This window comes from Solea solea, chromosome 6 (genome assembly GCF_958295425.1).
Source record: "Solea solea chromosome 6, fSolSol10.1, whole genome shotgun sequence".
NCBI lineage: Eukaryota > Metazoa > Chordata > Actinopteri > Pleuronectiformes > Soleidae > Solea > Solea solea.
The window spans coordinates 6,563,292-6,585,449 of NC_081139.1; the positions used below are offsets into that span (position 1 = coordinate 6,563,292).

The 22,158-nt window shown below is 40.0% G+C and overlaps 1 protein-coding gene across 13 annotated transcripts in view; it reads left to right on the plus strand.

The window, feature by feature from the left end:
• LOC131460733 (R3H domain-containing protein 2) overlaps positions 1-22,158 on the plus strand; it is a 35,641-nt gene that overhangs the window by 4,147 nt on the left and 9,336 nt on the right. For 2 of the 13 annotated variants that reach the window (XM_058631473.1, XM_058631483.1), the window contains exons 3-17: positions 10,423-10,572; positions 10,715-10,873; positions 11,015-11,234; positions 11,926-11,967; positions 12,721-12,807; positions 13,039-13,162; positions 14,019-14,097; positions 14,914-14,973; positions 15,427-15,567; positions 15,859-15,967; positions 17,520-17,615; positions 18,015-18,064; positions 18,716-18,769; positions 21,038-21,273; positions 21,635-21,810. In XM_058631473.1, the coding sequence (XP_058487456.1) occupies positions 11,076-11,234; positions 11,926-11,967; positions 12,721-12,807; positions 13,039-13,162; positions 14,019-14,097; positions 14,914-14,973; positions 15,427-15,567; positions 15,859-15,967; positions 17,520-17,615; positions 18,015-18,064; positions 18,716-18,769; positions 21,038-21,273; positions 21,635-21,810 (1,413 nt within the window). In that variant the 5' untranslated portion in view covers positions 10,423-10,572; positions 10,715-10,873; positions 11,015-11,075. Of the gene's footprint in view, positions 1-1,292; positions 1,388-10,422; positions 10,580-10,701; positions 10,874-11,014; positions 11,235-11,925; positions 11,968-12,720; positions 12,808-13,038; positions 13,163-14,018; positions 14,098-14,913; positions 14,974-15,426; positions 15,568-15,858; positions 15,968-17,519; positions 17,616-18,014; positions 18,065-18,715; positions 18,770-21,037; positions 21,274-21,634; positions 21,811-22,158 lie in introns of those variants that run through there. The other 11 variants (XM_058631480.1, XM_058631484.1, XM_058631481.1 and 8 more) reach the window with 8 other exon arrangements.

Sequence of the window (22,158 nt, forward strand, 5' to 3'; positions counted from 1 at the left end):
ACCTTCTACAGCCCAGTGATTTGAACTCTGAGCAAACAAAGATGCATGCAGTGGATTGAAACCTGTCTTTGGTCCCTGGCTTCTCCACATTGCTTGCCTCCATCCCCATGCAGTGGTGGCAGAGATTTGTGAGCTAAGAGGACAAAGAGCGTAAACCATTGTCAGTGCTAAAAAAGGGTACAGTTTTATTGTGATGTGTTCATCTCCACAGTGGCATGTGTAGGTTACGTTTCCATCCATACTGTCCTTGTCGCACTACACAAACACAAGTAGGGAATTGATACATTGAATGAATTGTGTCCTCCTCAGCTATGTTAGGTGGCGGTGACCGCCTCTTTTAATTTCTTAGTATTACGTTACAGACACAACTTTAACTAGCATCTATTTGGTTGCGTATGTTGTGCCATTCTGAGTCTTCATAAGCTCATGTTTGCAGTGAGGGCGCTGCAGGGAGAAGATGCATATGTCATTTTCTGTTGAAGATGTTGATTAGATTAAGTTTTTTCGAGCTAATAAGATGGTTTCATCAGTTTATTCACTTGTTTCCCATCAAAGCCTCTTGTGGTTTATTTAACCACCATAGCAGAGTTTTACAAGCAGCTGTCAATACATTGAGCTCGATCAGGTTGTCGGAACATAAACTACCTATAACGACCTCATATTGTATATTTCCATACATATGGAAATAGATGAATACTGACTTGAATGCAAATTGAGGCTTGTGTCTTTTATTTTACAATTTCTTATGGTACCACATCTTGTGTTGTGAAAGAACGTATTTATTGCAACCACTCAGAAGTATCCTGCTGCCAAGCAGTCCTTTAAACAGCTGTTTTTTTTTGTGAGTCCTGGGTTGGCTGTCATTGCAATTATATTGTTATACAGAGGCAGGGAGCAAACCAGATATGTAAGAGAGAGAGAGAGAGAATCCACACGAAAGGGAGGGTTGGAGGAGAATGGAGCGATGCAAACACAGAGAGGGCGAGAGAGAGAGAGAGCGAGAGGGAGGGAGGGAGGGAGGCAGAGAGAGAGAGTTGCTTACCATTTAGTGCTTGTGCTTCATTCAGAAAAAGAAAGGGGGCAGTCAAAATCGCCTTCCTCACCATTTTAAATGAAACCCATCCACAAAACTGAGCTTTTGGTGACTACATTACAGACCAAGTATGAAGATGAAGAAACTAGAATAAGCGAAAGAAAGTGACACCTATGAATCTCAGCTATTTACATGCTGAAGGGAATGGCATTCGTTCATCTGTACTACAGAGCAAGATAAAACTAATGTCAACATAGTCTTGGTCCAGAGCTGCTACTGCGATAATGTGCTTTTTTTTTGTGAGACACCTCATCTGACTTGGCTGGATTTCCACAGAGCTGAACTCTAAATACAGTAAGCATGCATTTGTGTGTGTGTCTTTGTGCTGTGTAGTTTCTTGTTGTGCATGAAAATGTGAAGCCATTGTTGCTTTTATAACTGCATGTCATCTTAACACCTGCCTTGCTTTTTGTAAAGAAATTAAAGCACGCTTTAAAAATAATATAATCATGGGGCTTTCTGGAAGATAGTTTGATCATTTCATGTTTTACTTGTATAACTGCAGCAGTTTTATCTGTGTATTAAAGCTGTAAGGGGCTTTTATGTGTATGGATTTTATGCATTATGCAAGGCTTGGAGAATTTTTTTTTTGTGATGGATTAATAGTGTTTGTTAGTACATTTTGTTTGTTTGTGTTTTTGTTCACATATGTATGAACAGACACGCAAAATGTGTTTAGTGAGGCAAATGCTGAGGTAATGAGGAATTCCCTTCCACTGTGTCCTTGTGTAAGAAGAGGGAAGGAGGAGGTGGCCTGGTGGGGGTGGAGAGTCACTAAGAAGTAGGTGTCGACTCTGCAACTCTGTCATACTGAGGAGGGATGGAGGGAGGGAGGTGTACAGTAAAAAAGGATAACCTATGAGCTTACATTGGGCATGTGGGAAGCGCTGTGTTAAGAGACCCTGAAGTTTATCCTCAGCTTGACGATGCTGTTGTGGATTATGATTATGACGATTAAAAAATGGATCGGATGTGAAATATCTAAGTGATCTCCACAGATGATACACATTTACACCTGCATACGGTCAGTGTTTACCACCCTCATTTGTTCAACATATGCGAGGGAACGGAAAGTATAGAGTGGAAGAGGGAGTGAGAGAGAGAGACCGTGTAAGAGAAACAGCAGAGCCCTCGTGAATAAAAAATCTGTTGCTATAAATAGCAAGCTGTCCTCGTGGCCTCGGCACTGCTTCATGTTTAGAAGACCTGGCTTTTCCCTCTTCTCTATTCTGATGGTGATGAAGCTTTGCAAAATCTCTGTACTCACAGTCCACATTGCTTCCTTTTGTTGCATCAGTCCAGAAATGTGCAGAATATGGTCTATTCACATAATGGCTGCCTGTTTTTTATTTATTTATTTATTTATTATTTTTTTTTTTTAGCATTACTATACATTGAGATGTATCAGTGTCTTGGGCTTATACCTTAATTCAACTACACTTTTCTTCCCTCATAAAATAAGAACAATCCTATTGCTAGTTGTAATTGGAAAACAGAAACAGCAGCAACAACTCCCAATTCAGATGGAAGGGACACATTTGTTGTCAGGTTGCCAGAGCTAAATGAGGTTTTGTATACACACTTGTCGATGCATATGACCACGACTTCTGTTGTCCATATGTTTGTGATTTTGGAGTTGTGTCCCCCAGGTAGTTGATGTTCCTTCACCCTCAGTCCTGCATAGTAATTGCCAGTGCGTGGGAAAAAGACTTTGGTGTGATAGAGAGAAAGGGAGGAAAAATCAATAGCTACCCTATAGAGTAACAATTATTGTAATTGTCAGAAGTCAGAAGGTTTACACTTTCTCATGCCGAGGTTTCTGATGGTTTGGTTTTTGAGAAATCTAAATATAATTTAAGAAAAAAAAGATTTTAGTAACTTCACTTGCCTGATTGTTAAGCTTTTGTAAATAGGAAGACAAAAACCATAGAAAAAACATTCAATACAAGTATAGGTATTCTCCTATATGTGAAAGCTTTTTGTACATGCTCTATAAAGACATGATGTACTCAGTCATCACCCACTTCATTTGCTATGGAGAAGTTGTGTGCTCACGCTGACAGATTTCAAATGACAGCCCTGATTCGTTTCGTTTGATTGGCCAGGGACACAGAGAGCTGTGTCCCAGGGAGGATCTGGGCGGAAACCTGTGAGAGAGCAGCTCCAGGTCACCTGACTACCAAAAGTTGAAGCACATATTAAGTACACACTCATGTTACCGATTCCCTGTCCATGCCTTAGAAACATATATTTACACATATATTTACACTGTCCATGCCTTAGAAACATATATTTACACTGAAAGTAATTAACTAAATACAACCAGGTACACACCATACACTGTGTGAGTAATCCGTTCAATTTAATCATTTTGAATTATTTATGTTTAACAGAAGTTTCCTTATTTTGTCTCCATTGTTGATAAGGGCAACTACATGATCTAGTGATTTGCTGCCATGTCCAGTTTCTCTAATTAACACCCCTCCTAATCTATGCAGGGGTGGCAGTGTTGTCTGAGCAATTTTTCATTGAGAAAAAATGTGTGTTGAGAGACAAAACATCCAATGAATTTGAAAATGGCAGCAAAGTTTTATTGATTTGCCACACATGGTTTGTGTTAGTTGTTGATAGTCAATGTTTATAGTATGTACAAATGTGTTCTGGGCTCTGGAATGATTTGTCCAGTTGTTAAAATAATTCAAATGGCATATACATACCGGTATTCAGATATAGTTTTTAGCTATAATCTTCTATTTTAGCACAGCATTGTCAGTATTGGAACATTGCACTTGCCTCATGCCTGGTGTACTATTAATAATCAATCATACATTCTTTATTTATATAGCACTTTTCATACACATAGCCCCCCCTTCCACACATACACATGAGTGATGAGTGATAATGGAATGGTTATCAATTATCAATGTTGCAACATTTTTAAAAAGTTGAGCTCACTGTTATCCTATCCTGTCAATACAGGTCAGTTTGATATGACAGGTCATGCAGCAGATGGCAAAATAAGTCTACAAGGCTTTACCTCTTGGCATGTACAGTTGGCATAGCATTGGCACTTGATTTAAGTGGATTTCAAGTTTTTCAGTTGCCCTCAAATGTTAACTGGTGTGCTGTGTGAAGCTGGGAAAGTTTATTGTGTCCAGTATAGCTGGATTACTACCAAGATATGATTCCCCTAGGCTATACTAATCTTAACTTGAACAAAGAGCCAATTCTTTTTATTTGCTTGAACCTACTTCCTTATTTCAGAGGTCTCTTGTGTCTGTGAGGTCATTTTGTTTAGTTCAAGAATCAGCTCAGACCTAATAGTTAGTCACTGCTCTCATCAGGAGAGTGAGGGGCGTAACTGTTGACAGTCAGACGGTGTGTGAGGGGAGTCATCACCAATCTGAACATTTTAAATAACCCAGTGTGAATGATTCATATTCTAATCACCTTGTAAGCCCTATTAAATCTGTTTGTACATTTGCATGCCTCATTTGGTCACACGGGTATGTTTGTATCTGTGATTGAGCTGCGTTGTGCAGACTATAAGTAGCACATGTGTTATGTGAGTCTGTGTGCTGTTAAAATTGCATTTAATGTGAATACCGAGTGATAAATACACTCGGCCTTGTAATTGGGGAAAGGAGGGGGGGTCGTGAGAGAAAAGGAGAGAAAAATATGGGGGTGTTGAGGGATATGGCTGATTTTCTCTTGGTGACAGAGCCTGTTGCCATGGAGCTGGTCCTCCCATTGGTGGAGGTCTGGTCCAATCACTTAACAGCACAGATTGTTTCATCATTGAGAAGTTTTTCCTGTCTGAATAGCCACCCCTTGCTCCTCCATCTTTTTCTGTTATTTTTTTTTTCCTCTTGCATCCTCCTTCACTGCTCCTATTTCCACAGTAAGAGAAGCTGATACATTACGTAAGGTTCATGATCAGTGCAGGAGTTGCCACCCATTTTCATGTTGACACAGTTTTTCATTTAAAATGTCATGTTTAATCTGAGTAAGCAATCCTTCTAAATCCCCTCACAGTGCTTCAATATCAGGTTTATACTTTTACACAATTAAGAAAGTTGATTATTTTGAATTATGGTTCTCCTCGTCCAGAATGTTGAAACACTAGTTTAATTTAGACAATTTAATTAGTAAACACTTTTCTAACCACTGTCTTGGTGCAACAAAAAACAAATTAGTTGCCTGCCCATATGCTTAGAATTGGGGCTGAAAGTTTGCTCACAACCTTTTTAAAAAAAAATATTTTTTTGCATCCTGAGCCTGCAGGTGTTGCCCTCACCCCCTGGGACTGTGGAACCTCCTGCTTGTGTCAGAGGCCGCAGCAAGATGGTGGTGAATCAGTGCTCCGGGGGGATGATGGTCGGCTAAATTTTAAGTTTTCCTGAAGCCAGGAATACTTGTGACCTCTCGGTCTCGGAGGATCTACGTGCTGTTCTCAGTTATGCTCATCATTGGTTCTCCTCCTGGTTCTGTCTTTTCCTCACTGCGGGATGTGGATGAAAACACTGACGCTGTAGCAGTAAACACTATGCTTCCAGTGAAAGGTGTAAAGAGAGGTCACACCAATGACCAATGTCACACCAATCCTGTTGTTGCCAACAGGATTTGGCATGTGTACTTCTCATTACCATAACTCTGAGACTGGCGATCTGTCCAGGGTGTGACTCGCTTTTCGCACTATACATCAATATCTGATCTTCCAAATAAAAATAGGAAAATCTGTTTTTTGAACCCAGCCCTAAATAGGAACTTCCTCATATCTACAAATTGTCCAACAGACATCCTGAAGTACGTCCTAAAGTTTAACCATTTTAACTGATCTACAGTTTGTCATTGTGGGGTTCCAGAGACGACACTTACTGCCAATCACTGGCCGGTAGTCTGTTGATGTCACATTTTAGTATCGGCTCAGCTTGTTTGGAACCTCGCCAGAGCAGGTACTAAAAGGGTACCAGGTACTATCCCCAATTGAAAAGCAAAATACACCGAGTAGAGCCAAGCCGAGTCGTGCTAGAACTATGTAGTGGAAAAGTGGCATTAGCTTTTGTCTTGCAGGGTCTGGGTAGTTGTTACTGCTCAGAGCAGTTAACATTAATGCCTTTTTTCCCTGCCATGTGTAACTGTGCTCTAGTCATTTGCCCTGTCATCCACACGGTTAGCTTGTTAATACTGTAATATTACATTTTTGCAGTTACCCAATAGCCCTAGATGAAGCACCTTAAATCATACGAGTTATTTTAGACCAGTGTGACCTTTTTGCCTTGCTCTCATTCGTGGTCTCTCACCTCTGCTGTTTCATTTGCTTGCTGCTGCTATCTCACTCTCTTCCTCTCACTCTCCAAGTGTCCTCTCTTTGTCCGGAACACTGGGAAGTCAAAATATCCATAAGGATTGAATCAAATGCTGCAGGAAACACAAGTTGCAATGGGAATTCCAAAGGTAAAAACACCAGCAATTTGTTGAAACATTGTAACTATTTGGCCAATATGGATTTCACCCATATTTCTGCACTGCTGACTGCGTCACGACATGATCAGGATCCCCTCTTACTCCTAGCATTTGATCTTTCTGCAGAAGTGAAACCGTTGTTCAATTGGCCAAATATTTTCTCACCTACTTCTTGTGTTCTTATTCTTTAGTCTGATTTGTTCTTTCCATGCACCTTCAGTATGTTCCCCCACATGCAGCAGAGAACTATACATAGATTGTAACTAGTGAGAGCAACAGCGAGAGAAAGGGAGACTTGGAGAGAGCTACAGAAAGGTAGGTAGGTAGGTAACTAGGGAGGAAGGGGAGGGAAGGAGGGAGAGTATGAGTCACAGCTCGTCCCACAGGACTGAGTGGGTAGGCTGAGTGGAGGAGGATGGCGTCAGCAGCAGGCTTGACAATTTAAGAAGACACATTAAAAGAGGAAGGAAAAAGGGAGAGAGAAGGGGAGAGGGACGGACAGCTAACACTTCATAGTGGGTGGATGGAGAGTGAGATATTGATGGGAGGGGTTGATGTGGAGGGGGTGGAAGGCAGCAAGGGGTATCCTCAGTGTGACGGAGAGAATACATAGAAGGGGTGGCAAGGAGAAGGACAAAGAGAGACTGATGAATAAGATGAACCTTGTCTTCCGCTTCATTTGACCCCCCTTTTGTTTTCTTTTCCTATCTTGTTTTTTTGCCAATTTTCTAACCAATGGTGTCATCTTAATCATTTTGCATCACATATTGAAAATTTGTTCAGCTATTTGTGTTGGACAATCTTTGAAGTGAATCTTCCTGGACTGTCCTTCTCCAGTCCACAGTGATGTGCTGGCGCCCTCACCCTCCATGTGTGAAATTGTGCAACTGACGCAAAGGGGAATCCTCACTGACACAGACAAACACTGGTACCTACATAGTGCAAGTGCTCCTGATATATAACATGTGCAAGCACTGAGCTTGCACAAACTCTGCTCCACTCGTCAGCCAGCCCCACTCTGTAAAGACACAACCTTGCCTTTTGTGAAATGGGTTCTTTCTGACGTCAAATGGGCAAGGTGGAAGGCTGAATACAGACAAGCTGAATCGGGCAAGCTGCCTGTGTACATCTCTCCCACTGTTGTCTGTGGGTTTGTATGTGCTTGCTTACTCCTGTTTGCACTGCTTTGCGCTCCTATTCAAATTCATCCTTCACTCAGCCCCTGCAGAGAAAAAGGAGAGGCACACGGAGAGGCTGTGGAGCAATGGGTAGAGAGGTTGAAGGTTCAGTCTCTGGCTCCACTAGTCTACATGCCGATATGTTCCCAGGCAAGACACTTAACCCAAAATTGTTCCCGGGCGGACAGCACATGGGTGTGAATGCTATGCATATATATGTGTTGACCAAATGGGAAACTCGGTCACTCTTTCCAACAACATATATACACAGTTTCACTCAGGGCTTCCCCCCATTGGCAGTCGTTGGTGTGGTAACCTGACACAGAGGGTAGCTCAGTGTATGATCTGTGTTCCAGTTGGTTGCCTGTCATCAGAAGGGCCAATGTAAGAGTCTACAAGGACAATAATCCGTGTTAAGTGGGTCAGATTGCCCTGCACACTTATGAGAGCTGATAAGAATGATGGTAATTTTGTGGCCCATCAATGTCGTTGATGGGTTGAGTTTTTGTTAGCTTCCCATTCCCTTAATGGAGTAAATTGTTGCTCTCATCAAGAAATACTTCATAAATGTGCAGGTAGTTGTATATCAGATGTTCTTCACTTGTACTAGATACAGTAGCAGTAAAAGAATAACAGTGGCACCAGCAGCAATGACAATAAGACGAACAAGAAGAGGAATGCTACTAATTTTAATCGCAATAATAACCAGTTACTGTCATCACTATTTTATGTTGATTGGTTGACTTTAGCTGAAGTAAATCTGTTTTATGTGTTGGTGTGTGGTGCAGTCTTGGTTTTGGAGAGTGTGGAGGTTAGGGGTGGTTAGGGGTTTCTAGACTCCTTTTGCTGAAACAATTCTGCTGATGATTATTAGCATCTGAGTATAGTATACCTGTCCTTTCACCCTAATCCTATCCATCATTATGGCGTTCGACTATAGATACTGACAGCTAGCTCATCAGCTTTGCTGGCTAATGTACCTCAATTCATTTAGTGAATATAAGTTAATTAGTTAAGCTGTTTTTAGTTGTAAAATAGCTTGTCTTCTTTGTCTTCCCCCTATTCATAATCATTATTGTAAACATCCTCAACAATTTCTTCCCAACATATAGGTTTATCCTGCTCTTATTTGTGGAAGTTTACCTCATTCATTGTACTGCCATTTTGAGTACATTACATTTTCCAGTCAGCTTGATGATGAACATCATAGACAAATCACACAAGCATCAAGTTCTGATTAGTGTGATGAATGTGGGGTAATTACTAATGCTATAGCTTACCTTTTACCAACTAGACTCACTCAAGGAGGCTTCATCACTCATCTAAAAAGATGTTTCTGTTAAACATCTCATGACCTGGATTACTTGGAACCCACATTGTTGTTTTTGCCACCTTCAAATATTGCTTAAAGTAATAAGAAAAAGCAGAATTTTTTTTTTCATCCTGCCCTGGTCTTTCTGCTTCCATCTTTCCCTCACTTGCAGTCTGTGCACACAGCTATCCTTGTATTTATTTTTAATATCATTCTTCACTCTGCCCTTCTCGCTGGTACTCATTTGCTCAACACAAATGGCAGTAGTTGGGAATGACGTTTCCATCTCCTTGGCAACCCTGTGGGTCTCCATGTGTGGAGGAAGGGTGGTGTTTTTATATCCCAATGGGGACTTCTACCTGAACACACACTAACCCATTCTCCGTGGCCACTGAAATGCAGGTCCTTGCAGGCAGAGACTGCTATTTGTAGGATTGAGATCTAATTTAGACTTAGGTTTTGGTTAGGGGTAGGCATTTGGTTGAATAAATGACAAATGACTGTCCTTGCTTTCCAACTCATTCATTATTTTTTGCAACAATACACGATGAATGTGTGTGGCTGTGAGAAAGAAAAAGACAGAAATGACTTTGAGATAACTGAGGTTATGAGGCTTTTGTCTCTGCTTGCACTAGATAGTGTGGCTGTGTTTTTTTGCTGCTGTATGGTGGCTTGTATAAGTAGTGTGGGGTTGGGTGTGAGTGTTCTGGACAGTGATGTGGTGTAATGCTGCCGATGCTGCTGATGACGCATATGCTGTTGCATTGCCTGGGCCTTCCCCACAGTGGGAATCCCTGCCTCATTTGTTCAGACATCTCTTATCTATCCCACTGCACAGCACAATAGAGCACAGCCGTGCAGGCAGGGGCACGAATGGCACTCATCCATACTGCAGTATATATGCTGGTTCTCCGACGCTTACATTTGTGCCCATGTGCTTTTCATTTCACTATTGTATGTATGTATGTATGTATATATACATATATATGGGAGTTAATGCATACTTTCATGGGGTGGGTAGGTAATGTAAGCTTATAATATCACATTATACCAGGGGAATTTGCCATTTCCCTACATTTCTAATGAGCTAATTATTGCTGTTGCTCTCGTCATGTAAATGTAACTCATTGATTTCAAGTGCTCTTTGTCACTGCAAAATAAAACTGATAAAAGAATCTTTCCTTTTATAAAGTAACAAATTGTGAAGCAATTCTGAGGAGGGTAAAACTTGAGACATAATTTGTACGCCCTGTGTACTGGTAGGCTCTGAATTTTCAGCTCTATGTTCCCATCCCTCCTAGAAAAAGCAGCAGCAGCGATGAGTCACTCGGTGTGAAATGTGACGTCATCAGTGTCTTCCTCTGCTGCTTTAGGTTTCCAGAGCTCCTGACTGGAGGACGGATAATGCTGCTGCACTGAGCCAGAGAGAGAGAAAAGAGACCGACCTCAGAGGACACTGAGGTGGTGGCTGGACTTTTTTGGTGCCCCTCCCCTTTGCTGCCTTTTTTGTTCTTCTGATAGCTGTAAACAGTAATGCTTTTCTTTTGTCTATGCATGTTGTTTTTTTTCTAAAATATTTGCCAAAAGCGTCATTCTTAATGAGCAGTCATTCAAATATTATGTCATTAAAAAAAAACTCTTTCCTAACTCAGTATTTTTTCACAGGTCCACCTTGAGGGCTGAGGCGTGCTATGGATGTTGCTTTGCCCCTTGCTGCAACCCTCCCAAGTACCCTACCTTAGTGGGTTTCTCTCATTGTTCTGTGTGTGGTTCCAATCCAGATTCCCTGTATTGAGTCTAGCACAGATCTGGTACCAACTACAGGTAGATAGTATAGCAGTGCACTCTCACATGTACATGCTCTCTTTCTTTCTCCTTGGTAATTTGTTGTGAAATTATCACAAATTATTGTTTTGTTAACTTGTCAGAACCATGACTTTTTCTCTTGCCTCTTTTCTCTCGCAGCCACTCCTGGGTCCTCCCAACCCCCTCCCCTACTCCCACCCTCTCCCCCTCCCCTAAGAAGATGTCAGTTAGCCTGACAACAGACATCCAGCAGGAAGGAGAGAGTGGGTCACTCAATGAGCCCTGCAGTCGAGGCAAGACCTCCCCTCAACCACAGGGCACTAAAGAGGGGACAGGGGAGGGCCTGGAGCCTGAGGATGGCTCCTTACAGGATGCACAGGTGATTGATGATATTAGAATCCTAATATTTATTTAAAAAAAATCACATTGCATTTCAAAACAGTATATTTGTATTAATAACAATGATAATATAATTTAGGTTATAATAATTAAGCATCATAAATTGAAAATGTGTGTTTTTTTTCCATGCTGCTCACTCCTGAATTGTATACTTACACTTATGCTTGAAATTGAAAACAATTCAAGCCTAATATCAGATTTAGCAAAATTTTATATATTGCGATAAAAAGCTTTTGCAAAAAGTTGATTGTGGGGAATTTCCATTATGGGGATAAGCGGGGGGGAAGCCATTAATACTTAACCTTAGTGACTTAAAACTGCTACCCAGCTTATCCAGTTTTAGTGATTTATTTTGAATTGCCTTGGGGGAAGCCTACCTTTTCATTCCAGGACCACATGTTTTTTTTTTCAATCATCTTAGTCAAGATTTGTGCTTTTCATTCAACAGTGTTCTCTAAAAAGTATTCATCTTATCTGCGATGCTAAAAAGTGAACATTGATTTATGAACTTCTTTTGTAGTTTAGATTTATTTTCTTAGTTTGCAATTAATCGGTTTAGTTTTCTTGGAACATATTGGACAACATGTGTGTTAGTTCCAATATATCTGTGATTAACTAGTATTAGAGGGAAAAATTGTTAAGATTGGTAAAATAACACATTTCTTTTGCAGAAACGAGGTCCTAATCATAGCCATGGCAGAAAAAGATCGAAGGTAAGTCATTTGTATGGTTTAATTGTTTGCAAGTAACCCAAATAACTCATAATCATCATCAACTTATCAAAAGATAAAATACTGGCAGAAATTAATCATGAGGTTAAGAATCATAGAGAATATGTGCCACCGGTGACTGAGGTCAGATATAGTATTTCTTGCTCATATAGCCCATTGTAGAAATTTCTGTTCTAACAGTTAAGACAATTTTGAAGTTGTTTCCCTCTTGGATTTACTACATAAACTGTAAAAGGGACAGTGCCAAAAGAGAACTCTGTGTGTTCTCCGTATCACTTCATCCTCTATGCCTTTCCTCAGGGACATCTATTATCAGTCATTACTCAGGATTGTTTATAGCTAATGAAAACTCAAAAGCATCAGCTGGTCTAAGACACACCTGCCTGCCTTCTGAGAGTTGTATATTGGTCATGTGAATGGAAACAGGAAAAGTTGCGACTGGGGTTATATCATATTATGCCAAGCTTAACAAGTACAGGTGTATATTTGAAAAGGCCATCAATTTAGCAGGGCATGGAACATTTCACGCATCTTTATATTGAAGCAACAGCACAAAACTTTAAAGTTTTTATGTTGTGTGAAAATAAATTTGAATAATTGTATTGCAATGTCAATTTTAGTAATACCTGACTATGTAACATACACAGGGTATGCATCATCTCACTGATTTACCTTTAATTGTCAACACTTTAAACAAGTCACTTAATAATGCATCAATCTGTGATTGTATTTCAGTCTAATGCCAAACTGAAGCTGGTACGGAGTCTGGCAGTGTGTGAGGAGTCCTGTGGTCCATTCTCCAATGATGGACCCCCAGAATCGGTACTGTTCTTGTCTCTGACCTTAACCCCTTACTTCCAACTTAAGCCTGTACCCCACAGTGAAATCAAAATTGTTATTTCATTCATTCATCTCCTATAATAACTTTTGTGAAGTAAAAAGCTTTGTGTAGCATTAACACAATCTAATGGACTAAAATTAAAAAATACACAATGTAAAATATCACCATACTTTCTCAGCAGTGGAATATGTTTTTTTTCTTTTTTTCTCCAGGACATCATCCAACTTCACATCAGCTGTCCATCAGACAAGGAGGAGGAGAAGTCCTCAAAAGATGAATATGAAAATGATGAGAAGGAGAAGAAGGACAAGACTCCACGAAAGATGCTGTCTCGTGGTAAGATGCAACATTGGAAATACAATTCAGTTAAACCTCTGGCCCCCTTTACACCTGGCATTAAAATGTGTTTTCTGTGATTGGATTGCTATTGGATAGTGTGTAACCACTTGTAGTAAGTTGTTATCCGATCTGCAAAACCACTTGCAGAGGAAAGAGAGGAGTCCATACAATCAGATAGCAATTGGATCTTGATGTGGACACGGGAGACACATGTTAATACCACATGTAAATGCATGTAGTGAAGCACTATCCAAACACTGTCTGATCACAGAAAACACATTCTAATGCCAGGTGTAAAGGTGGCCTATGATGACATAATGTTGATTACACTACACTTACACTGAAGTTAAGTTGTTTTATTTTTTACATTCACCCCCCTACAAAAATATGTCTGAAATAATTATTTAAAATGACTCATGAGTGTTATATGTAATGTGTCTATAGTTTTATTAATGCCTAAAACAATATGTCATGCTAATCATAACTGAAGGATAATTGGATCCCAAAAAAAGCAACTGAGATTGAATAACTAGTCCAAATGTATAGTGGAAAATACTGGAAAATGATTTCCTGAAGTGTGCATGTGTGGTGTTATGAGAGAGAGGGAGAGGGTGTGTGTAAGCACAGAACAGCAAGCTAGTGTCTCATGCAATCTGCTTCTTATGTTATCCTTCCCGAACCACCTGGAATGGCATTGCTGGCAATTTTCGGAGCTATGCTCAGTAGCGGACTGACTTGCTTTTTCTATCTCATTTGCACCTTATAGAGGTGTTGCCTGCTTTTTGTTCCTTCTCAGTTTCTCAACCTTTTCTTCCACTTGCCTGCTTATTTACTTTTTCCATCTCTTTATTAGACTCCAGTCAGGAATACACTGATTCCACGGGCATTGATGTTCACGAGTTTTTGGTCAACACACTGAAAAACAATCCCAGGTATTGTATTGAGATTGCCACCAAAAACTGAAAGACATAGCTTTACTAACAACAGCACAAAAAAGCAAAAATATGAACATTAAATAAATCACCTGCAAATGTATGTTATTTACTTGATTAGTTAGATTTGTGTTCATACATTATAAAACACACAAAATGGTCAAAGTATCCTGCTGAGATTTGGAAAAGTTATTAGGAGAATTTTATACTGTATTATAAAACTATTATTGTTTTACACTGGATAAATTATTGTTTCCAGAATGCACATGGAGCTTACATGTAATCTCAGTTTTCATGGTCTGGTATCCATTTAGTTTTATTGATTGCGGTGCCTCTGACAAGCCTATACTTGCCTAGTATGTATAAATACTCAATCATTCAAAAATAGTGTGCACATGGTGCACAGTGTTAAAGGAAAACACTGCAACATGTTCAACATTGTGTTTGTCCATAGTTTTTCATTAGCAGTTGGTACGTGAGGACCTTTTAAAATGTTGACTTTCTGTTGAATTGTACTGTCTCAAAAGTCTCCCAATTGCTGTAGGAGTTTATAAATAAATGGGTGATATGGTGTCGTATATCTAGAAAAATGGCAACATAAGTGCACAATTTCTTTTTTTAAAAATAAGGCCAGTTATAATGGGGCCAGTTTGAAAAGGATTCCAACATTGTAATTTACATGACTATTACATGACCATTATCTCAGCCATTTGTTGCTGTACATTCTACCTTTGATCTTTGGTTGGTATGCTTGCAACACTCCAGTCACTGATTCCCCTGTCCCCTCTCTCTCTCTCTCCCCCTTTGGCCCAACAGGGATCGAATGATGCTGCTCAAACTAGAACAAGATATCCTGGAGTTCATTAATGACGACAAGTAAGCCATGGTCTTCCTAACCACTCACTTGTGTCTAAATTAAGCTCCTTTGCATCCACTCACTTATTTATAGAATGAAAGGGTAATGGGATAAATACAGTAGCTTGTTGATATTGTGGGGCAAGTTAAGTTTCAGTTCAATTTCTGTCCACTTGTAAACAGAATTGTGTTTTTATACTTTGGCATAATAATCTAAGATCTGTATGAAAGCAGTAAATCATATTGGTGTATGCAAAGTAAAGCAAAAATTGCTCCAAATTGTGATATCCTCCACCTAAGAACTTGAAAAAGAAGTAATTTAAAGGTTTGTATTCCTGAAAAAAGGTTTACATGAAAACAAGGCTCACAGAACATACATCCAAAAAATCCAATAAGCAATTAGTACTTCAAAATAAGTACAGTGTTAAATAACATATATGCATCGTAGATCATTTTCTTTTGCTTCCTCTGCAGTAATCAGTATAAGAAGTTTCCTCAGATGACTTCTTATCACCGCATGCTGCTTCATCGTGTGGCTGCCTACTTCGGCATGGACCACAATGTGGATCAGACTGGCAAGGCTGTTATCATCAACAAAACAGGCAACACACGCATGTGAGTGACCCTGTGGTCAATGCTGCCGCAGCTAAAGCTACGATAAACTGGGATGTAGCACTTAGCAAGCTGGTAGTAAAATCTAATAAACCAGAAAAAGCACTTGGAGAGCACAAACTGCTCAATTCCCTACAACTTCAGTACACTCTTGAATCTCTGAAGGTTAAAGTGACACAATGTAGAAGTGTATCCCCGATGTCCATGCTTCAGTTTTCACTGACATTCATTTTTGTCTAGTTTTGTTAAATTATGTCAACATGGTTTTGGTCTTAATTAATTTTTTTTCTACAGCCCAGAGCAAAGGTTCTCTGAACACATAAAGGATGAGCGTAATATGGACTTTCAGAAAAAATTCATTCTTAAAAGAGATGACGCAAGTATGGACAAGGATGATAATCAGGTAGGCAGCACTGTGTTTACCATGATATTTTCAATGCCTTCATCGTGGTGCTCCATTCATACAAACATCTGCCCCATTCTTGTGAACATAATATCTCAAGAACTTCTTGAGGGAGTACTTTCAATTTTGGTACAAGTATTAATCACACTACACATATACATATTTATCTTATTCTTACCAAATATTTGCATTTGAACAGAGCTCTAGAGTGATTGCCCATGCAAAAAGTTAATCTGGTGCCCTGTTCCTGTATTCATCCACATGGGTTCTACTCAATTGTCACATCAATTGGAGTGGGATCCCATAGCTGTTGGTTCAACAGAAGTACAAGGACTCAGTATTCTAATTTCCAGATCTGAATAGCGAAGGTCTGTCTTAATAGCTACTTAGCTGCAGATTTTATTGGAGATCCCCTCGAGTGTCGAGGTCTTGGATGGTACACCCAACGGTTAAAGCTAAAACTGAAATATTAATGTTTGTAGGAGGGAGGGAGGAGCGTAGGGTAATCTATAAGAGTGGAGGAAGATGCTTACAAGTAGACTATATACTGTGCAGATAATACAATCTGAAGAAGATAGGAGATGTGGCTAGGCAGCATTGGATGGTAGAATTAAGATACCAAGAAGAGAAAGCACACATTTGAGGTAGTGAGAAAAACACAAAGTTATTGCCCAGAGTTTAAGGTGAGGGTAAATAGAGTTCAGCAAGTAGCAGTATGGGTTCATGCCAAGCAAGAGTACCACAGATGTGATTTTTGCTTTGAGAGTGCTGATGGAGAAGTATAAATGCCAGGAGGAGAGGCACTGTTTTTTTGTGGATTTAGAGAATCAACTCTGAGCACCTACTTGTTTGCAGTGGTGATGGACAGGTTCACAGATGAGGTCAGGCAGGAGTCATCGTGGACTATGTTGTCTGCAGATGATATAATCTGTAGTGAGAGTATGGACTGATTGAAGACCGCCTAGAGAGGTGGATCTTTGCAAAGAAGAGAAGAGGAATGAAGGATTGACAGAATACCTTTGTGTGAATGACGGTGAAGATGCAAGGACTAGAGGTAGCTAAAGTAGATGAGTTTAGATACATGGGCTCAACCGTCCAAAGCAATGGACAGTGCACATGACAGGTGAAGAAAGTGTGCAGGCAGGGTGGAGTGGGTGGAGAGATGAGTTTCAGGGGTAATGTGTGACATAAGGATAGCAGTAAAAATTAAAGGAAAGGTCTAAAAGAAGGTAGCGATAACAGCTATGATGTATGGCTGGGAGACAGAGGCACTGTCTAAAAGACACTGGTTCACAAAAAACCCTGAGGAATGTTTGTTTGGGGTAGCAACATCTTTTTCCATGACTTTTTGTTAATTCACAACTCGTTAGCTTTTGTTGATGTGAATAGCCTTGAGGTTTATAGGGTTTTCCAACCTATGCTCAGTTTGAATAGTGTATTTAATATTGACAATTATACCGTAGTTAAAATAAGTCAAATTTATACAGAGATCATTCTAACTGGCTCTGTTAGATTATCAACTATTTGGTATGATTGTTCTCCCACTTGTTAGATCCGTGTGCCACTTCAGGACGGGAGACGTAGCAAGTCTATTGAAGAGCGAGAGGAGGAGTATCAACGAGTACGAGACCGGATCTTTGCCCGGGAAGTAAGTTTTTGACCTGGACAAACATTTTACATAGTTAAGTAGTTTTCCCCTTTGATTGATGAGGGGTTACTTGGTCTTAATATGATTAAAAAGGAATATAAAACTGGCAATAATCATACTTGGTTCACAGTGTAAAATGTTAAGTGAAAGTAAACATCAATTGCATCCCTCAACCAATGGTTCACTTTTGTGGGTTGTGAGCAGTTTCTTTGAAGTTTTTTTTTTCCAATGCATTAGGTAGGAATAGTTTTTATATTTATATTAAATCACACCATCCTTTAGATTGGAAACCTGGGATTTAAGTGACACCTCTAATCCCAAATGCATATGATGTTATGTTTGCTTAGTTGTGCCTTTGTTATGGTTGAACTGTTGAATTAAGCATTTCATAATGTGCAGGTGTCATTTTTTTTACAGTCCTCTCAAAATGGATACATCAATGACAGCAGGTAAGATGATGCCTCCTACTGGCAACTATCATGTGTGCAGTACATAAAACCTGATCCTTTGTATCAGTCGCCCACAGTTTTTTTGTAGGATTTGATCTTTGGTAGGACATTACAAATAAACAAATATAACAGATCATACTACAAATCTGTCAATGGTCAGACAGTGTTCACATCATGTAATATTTGCTAAATTTCAGTGGCATAAGTGTTGAATTCCTCTCATTTCCAGGGAAATAATCAGCATTTGGTTACTAATTTTTCTGTCTTATTCGAGTCTAACAATACCAAAAAAGATTTACTTTTGGCTGAGGGACACACAGTCTTCAGGAAAGAATATGTAGTGGAACAAATTGTTTTTCTATTTAGCTAGCACAGCACTTATAGTTCAACCATTATCCCAAGGCATGCTTTTCATTAAAGTTGAAAGGCTAGTAGGCAATATGCTGAGAGAAGGAGAAAGAGGAAGCGTGGGCTTTCCAGCATTCAGTTTCTGCCGAGTGTGTTTTTTTTTTCTACTCGAGGGTAAGAATTCTACACTACTGTGCCTACCTCTTCTTCCCATCCTTATCTCAACCTCCTTCAAATCCTGTCCCCTGTTCTCCAGTCCAGTCCTGTAACCCTAGCATTTTCTCCTAATGTTAACCCCAACAGACTTTCCACTGAGGGCTACTGCTCTAGCTCTCAAAAGAGGAGGCAGATCTTTAGGTATTGGGGTGCTGCTGACTTTGACTTGTGTGTTGCCATTCCCATTTTTGAAAGTGATTTGGTGATGAAAGTGGTGACTTGTGGTGGTTTTTATATCTTTGCCTGGCGTAGACGGCTGATTGATGGATATTCCAGCACTGCACTGTGGGGCTTCCCATGGTCCATGCATGGCTGCTTTGTGGTTTCTTTGGGGACTGATTGACCTACTTACCCCATCCACTGTCAACTGCATTTTATATGAAGTAGTACCTGTTTGTTTTGTGGTTGACTTAGTCTTGCAGTATTTGTTAACATGTCACCTGTTGCATTGTAGCACAGAAAAATAGTACAGCACAAACCTAAAATAGATGAGAAATAAAAATAAAACTTATGTTTTCAAAAATGCTGCAGCCATCAGTTGTTTTCAGTATTGACTCCTCACCTGATCACATTGTTTTGGTCTTAAAGATATTACAGTAAACATCTCAATTTATCCATAACTAAAACTGACAGTTTACAGCTCTGACACAATTTTTTTTTAAAATATTTTATCATTGAATTGAATAAACTGTTCTGTAGTGACATAAAATATTTAGATTTATTTGATCACAGTAAAAGAACACCATAGAATTAAAGACTGTACCGAAATTATAAAAATAAAGTCTTAGAGCGACGGAGACACATAACAACAGCCAAGCTTCCCTGCTTTACCTATTTGTGCATGTTCTATCTAGACAGTGCTGAGAGAAGGAGCGCGTGGAGCAACAAATGAATCCCTCTTATCCTACTCATCCTGCTCTCATGTTTGTCTACAGAGGAAAGAGAACGAGTGTGCTCCTGCCTGCGCAAAGAATGGCAGAGCACCCACCCTTCCTTAAAATAGGCTGTTTGGAGAGAAGACTCAAAATAGATCCTCCATTAATTATCGTCTCTCTGAAATATTTATCAGCCACAGCCACTTACTATCACCAGGGTTTTACAACCCCTACCTTATATTGCTGTTCTTGTTGTGGGGAATCCTACAGTCAGCATTACATATTTTAAATGGATTATATGCTCTTTCAATCTCTGCCTAGACATGCTCTGTTTACATCCCTCTGCACAGTACAGTACATTAAGATAATCAAGACAGCACAAGGATGAAAAACCAAGTGATTACAGCTGACTTGATTTAGTCTCTGCTCTCCTAACTGCAGAGTCGTAGGTTTGTCACTGTAATCTGAATACCTGTACTACAGGATTTAGTGTAGCTGACGCGTTTCCCTTTTTGATTTTAAACTTTATTAAAAATGTGTCAAGCACAAGCCCTGTATGATGTGTTCATGTGGAACAATAATATGCTTAATGTTGACATGTCAATGGCAGACCCAACCATTTACTTGTGTTTCCCCAGAGTGGTGGTTATGCTTACAGTGTAATCATTGGTTTTCCTGGCAGCTACCCTTATCCAGGGTGACAGAAACCACAACAACCAGTGTGTATACAGCAATTTAGTTTAAAGAATCATGGTGGTGAACCAGTTGTAGCAAGTCGTTTTTTTTGTAGATAGTGTGTGAGTCAGAGTGTTGATGTACATCTTCTCTTTATGTCTGAGTTTGTGTGTACATCTTATAGTAATTAAAAGATGTATGTGTGTCATTCCTTGTATTTCAAGTGCATGTGTTACGGTTATCTGTCTTTAACGTGTATGTTTATTTTTGTGTGCAAGTCCTCATTGTGGATAGTCCTCAATGTGAATGTTGTCTTCAGTCTTTGATGGTTTGTGTGTTCAATTCATGGACGTTTGTCTCATCCTTTGTCACCGTAAGTCCCTCCGTCACCCCAGTGTAGCATTCTTTTCTCCCAGCATGTGTGGTTTTCTCTGTGGACGGGTTTGTTTGTGTGTGTGAATGTGTGGTTCCATGTTTAAAGCTGGACATAATGACATTGTTTGGCATTTTGTTGCCTGATTTTGTATTGTGGTTTCATTAAACTTGACAATACGCATCCTTTGTTGAATGCCAAATTTTTGAAGTCTGTCAAACTGTGTCCTCTCTTCTTCTTGATGACTTAAGTTTTCTGCCCCCTCCCTCCTATATATTTTTTTCTGTCTCTCTTTCTGCCTCTGACCTCTTACTCTTTTGTTTTTCTTCTCACTTTGCTCTACATCACTCCCTTTCTACTTCCTAACTCTCCTCACTTTAATATTATTTTTCCTTTACCCTTTTTTCCCCCTTTCCTGTATCTACCCGTTTTATACCCATCATTTTATCCCTGTTTTTCCCCTCTTCCACCCTTGTCTCCTCTCAGAGGGAATCGTGATAGCTCCAGCCGGGCATCAAGCAGTCGTCAAAGCAGCACAGACAGTGAAATGAAATGCCTGGAACCCCGGCCCTGGAGCAGCACCGACTCGGACAGCTCTAACCGCACCCTCCGGCCACCTGTCACCAAGGCCAGCAGCTTCTCTGGCATATCCATCCTTACCAGAGGGGATAGCCTTGGCAGCAACAAAGGCTCACAGGGAAGCTGCAAAGGCTCTCGTTCTGGTAAGAGCTAAAGAGACGGGAGAGACATTTAGGGCTCCACTGAATGTCATTGAGGCTAGTATTAGCTAGTTTGCCTGGTGAAACAGTTTATTCTAATTACGATTGCTAAATTGAGCATAGCATAAATAAAAGTGTTGCCTCCAGTTATTTTGATTTGAAAAGTTAGTCACGGGAAAGGAGCATATTGAACATTCTCTGATGTTAAAACAATCAGCCCTTAGCAGTGTATAGGATTTACCCCTGGCCCAAAACAATTTAGCTAAAGACAAGCTTCACTTCTGCTGGGATTGGTCAATATTTTGCCTAGCATGGAAACTAATTCTGAAAATATTCCTTTATCTAATTTTTCATGGGACACCAGGCCTGTCCCTCATCAGTCCAGATGTGTGTCCCCCACCTTCAGCCTCCCAGTCCAGCTGTAGCCTGCTTCCCTGCCCATCACAACAGCCACAGCAGCCACAGCCCCAGGCTCCACCTCAGACTGCCCTGTTGCCCACCCCACAGCAGCACCCCATGGGCAACCACATGATTGCTCAGGTAAGTACCTCGGATGTAGATCGGATGAAGAGACATTTTCAAGTTACAGTGTTACTATTTAATGACCAATCTGGTCAGTACAACAGTTTATATTGGTCCTTTGTCCACATTTCTGCTCTAATAGGGTTATTTAAAAAAATCAGTTGGCCATATTTTTTTTCGCCACTATATAATAGTCTTTCATTGTCAATAACATGTCTTATAGCTGCTATATTGTTCAATTGTTTTTGTAGAAATTATATTTCAACTCGCTCGTCACTATTTCTTTTCATCAATAACTTTTCCTCAGTGTTCTAACCCACATATTTCTGTATCTCCATTTCTCTTACTTCTGTCTTCCTCTGACGC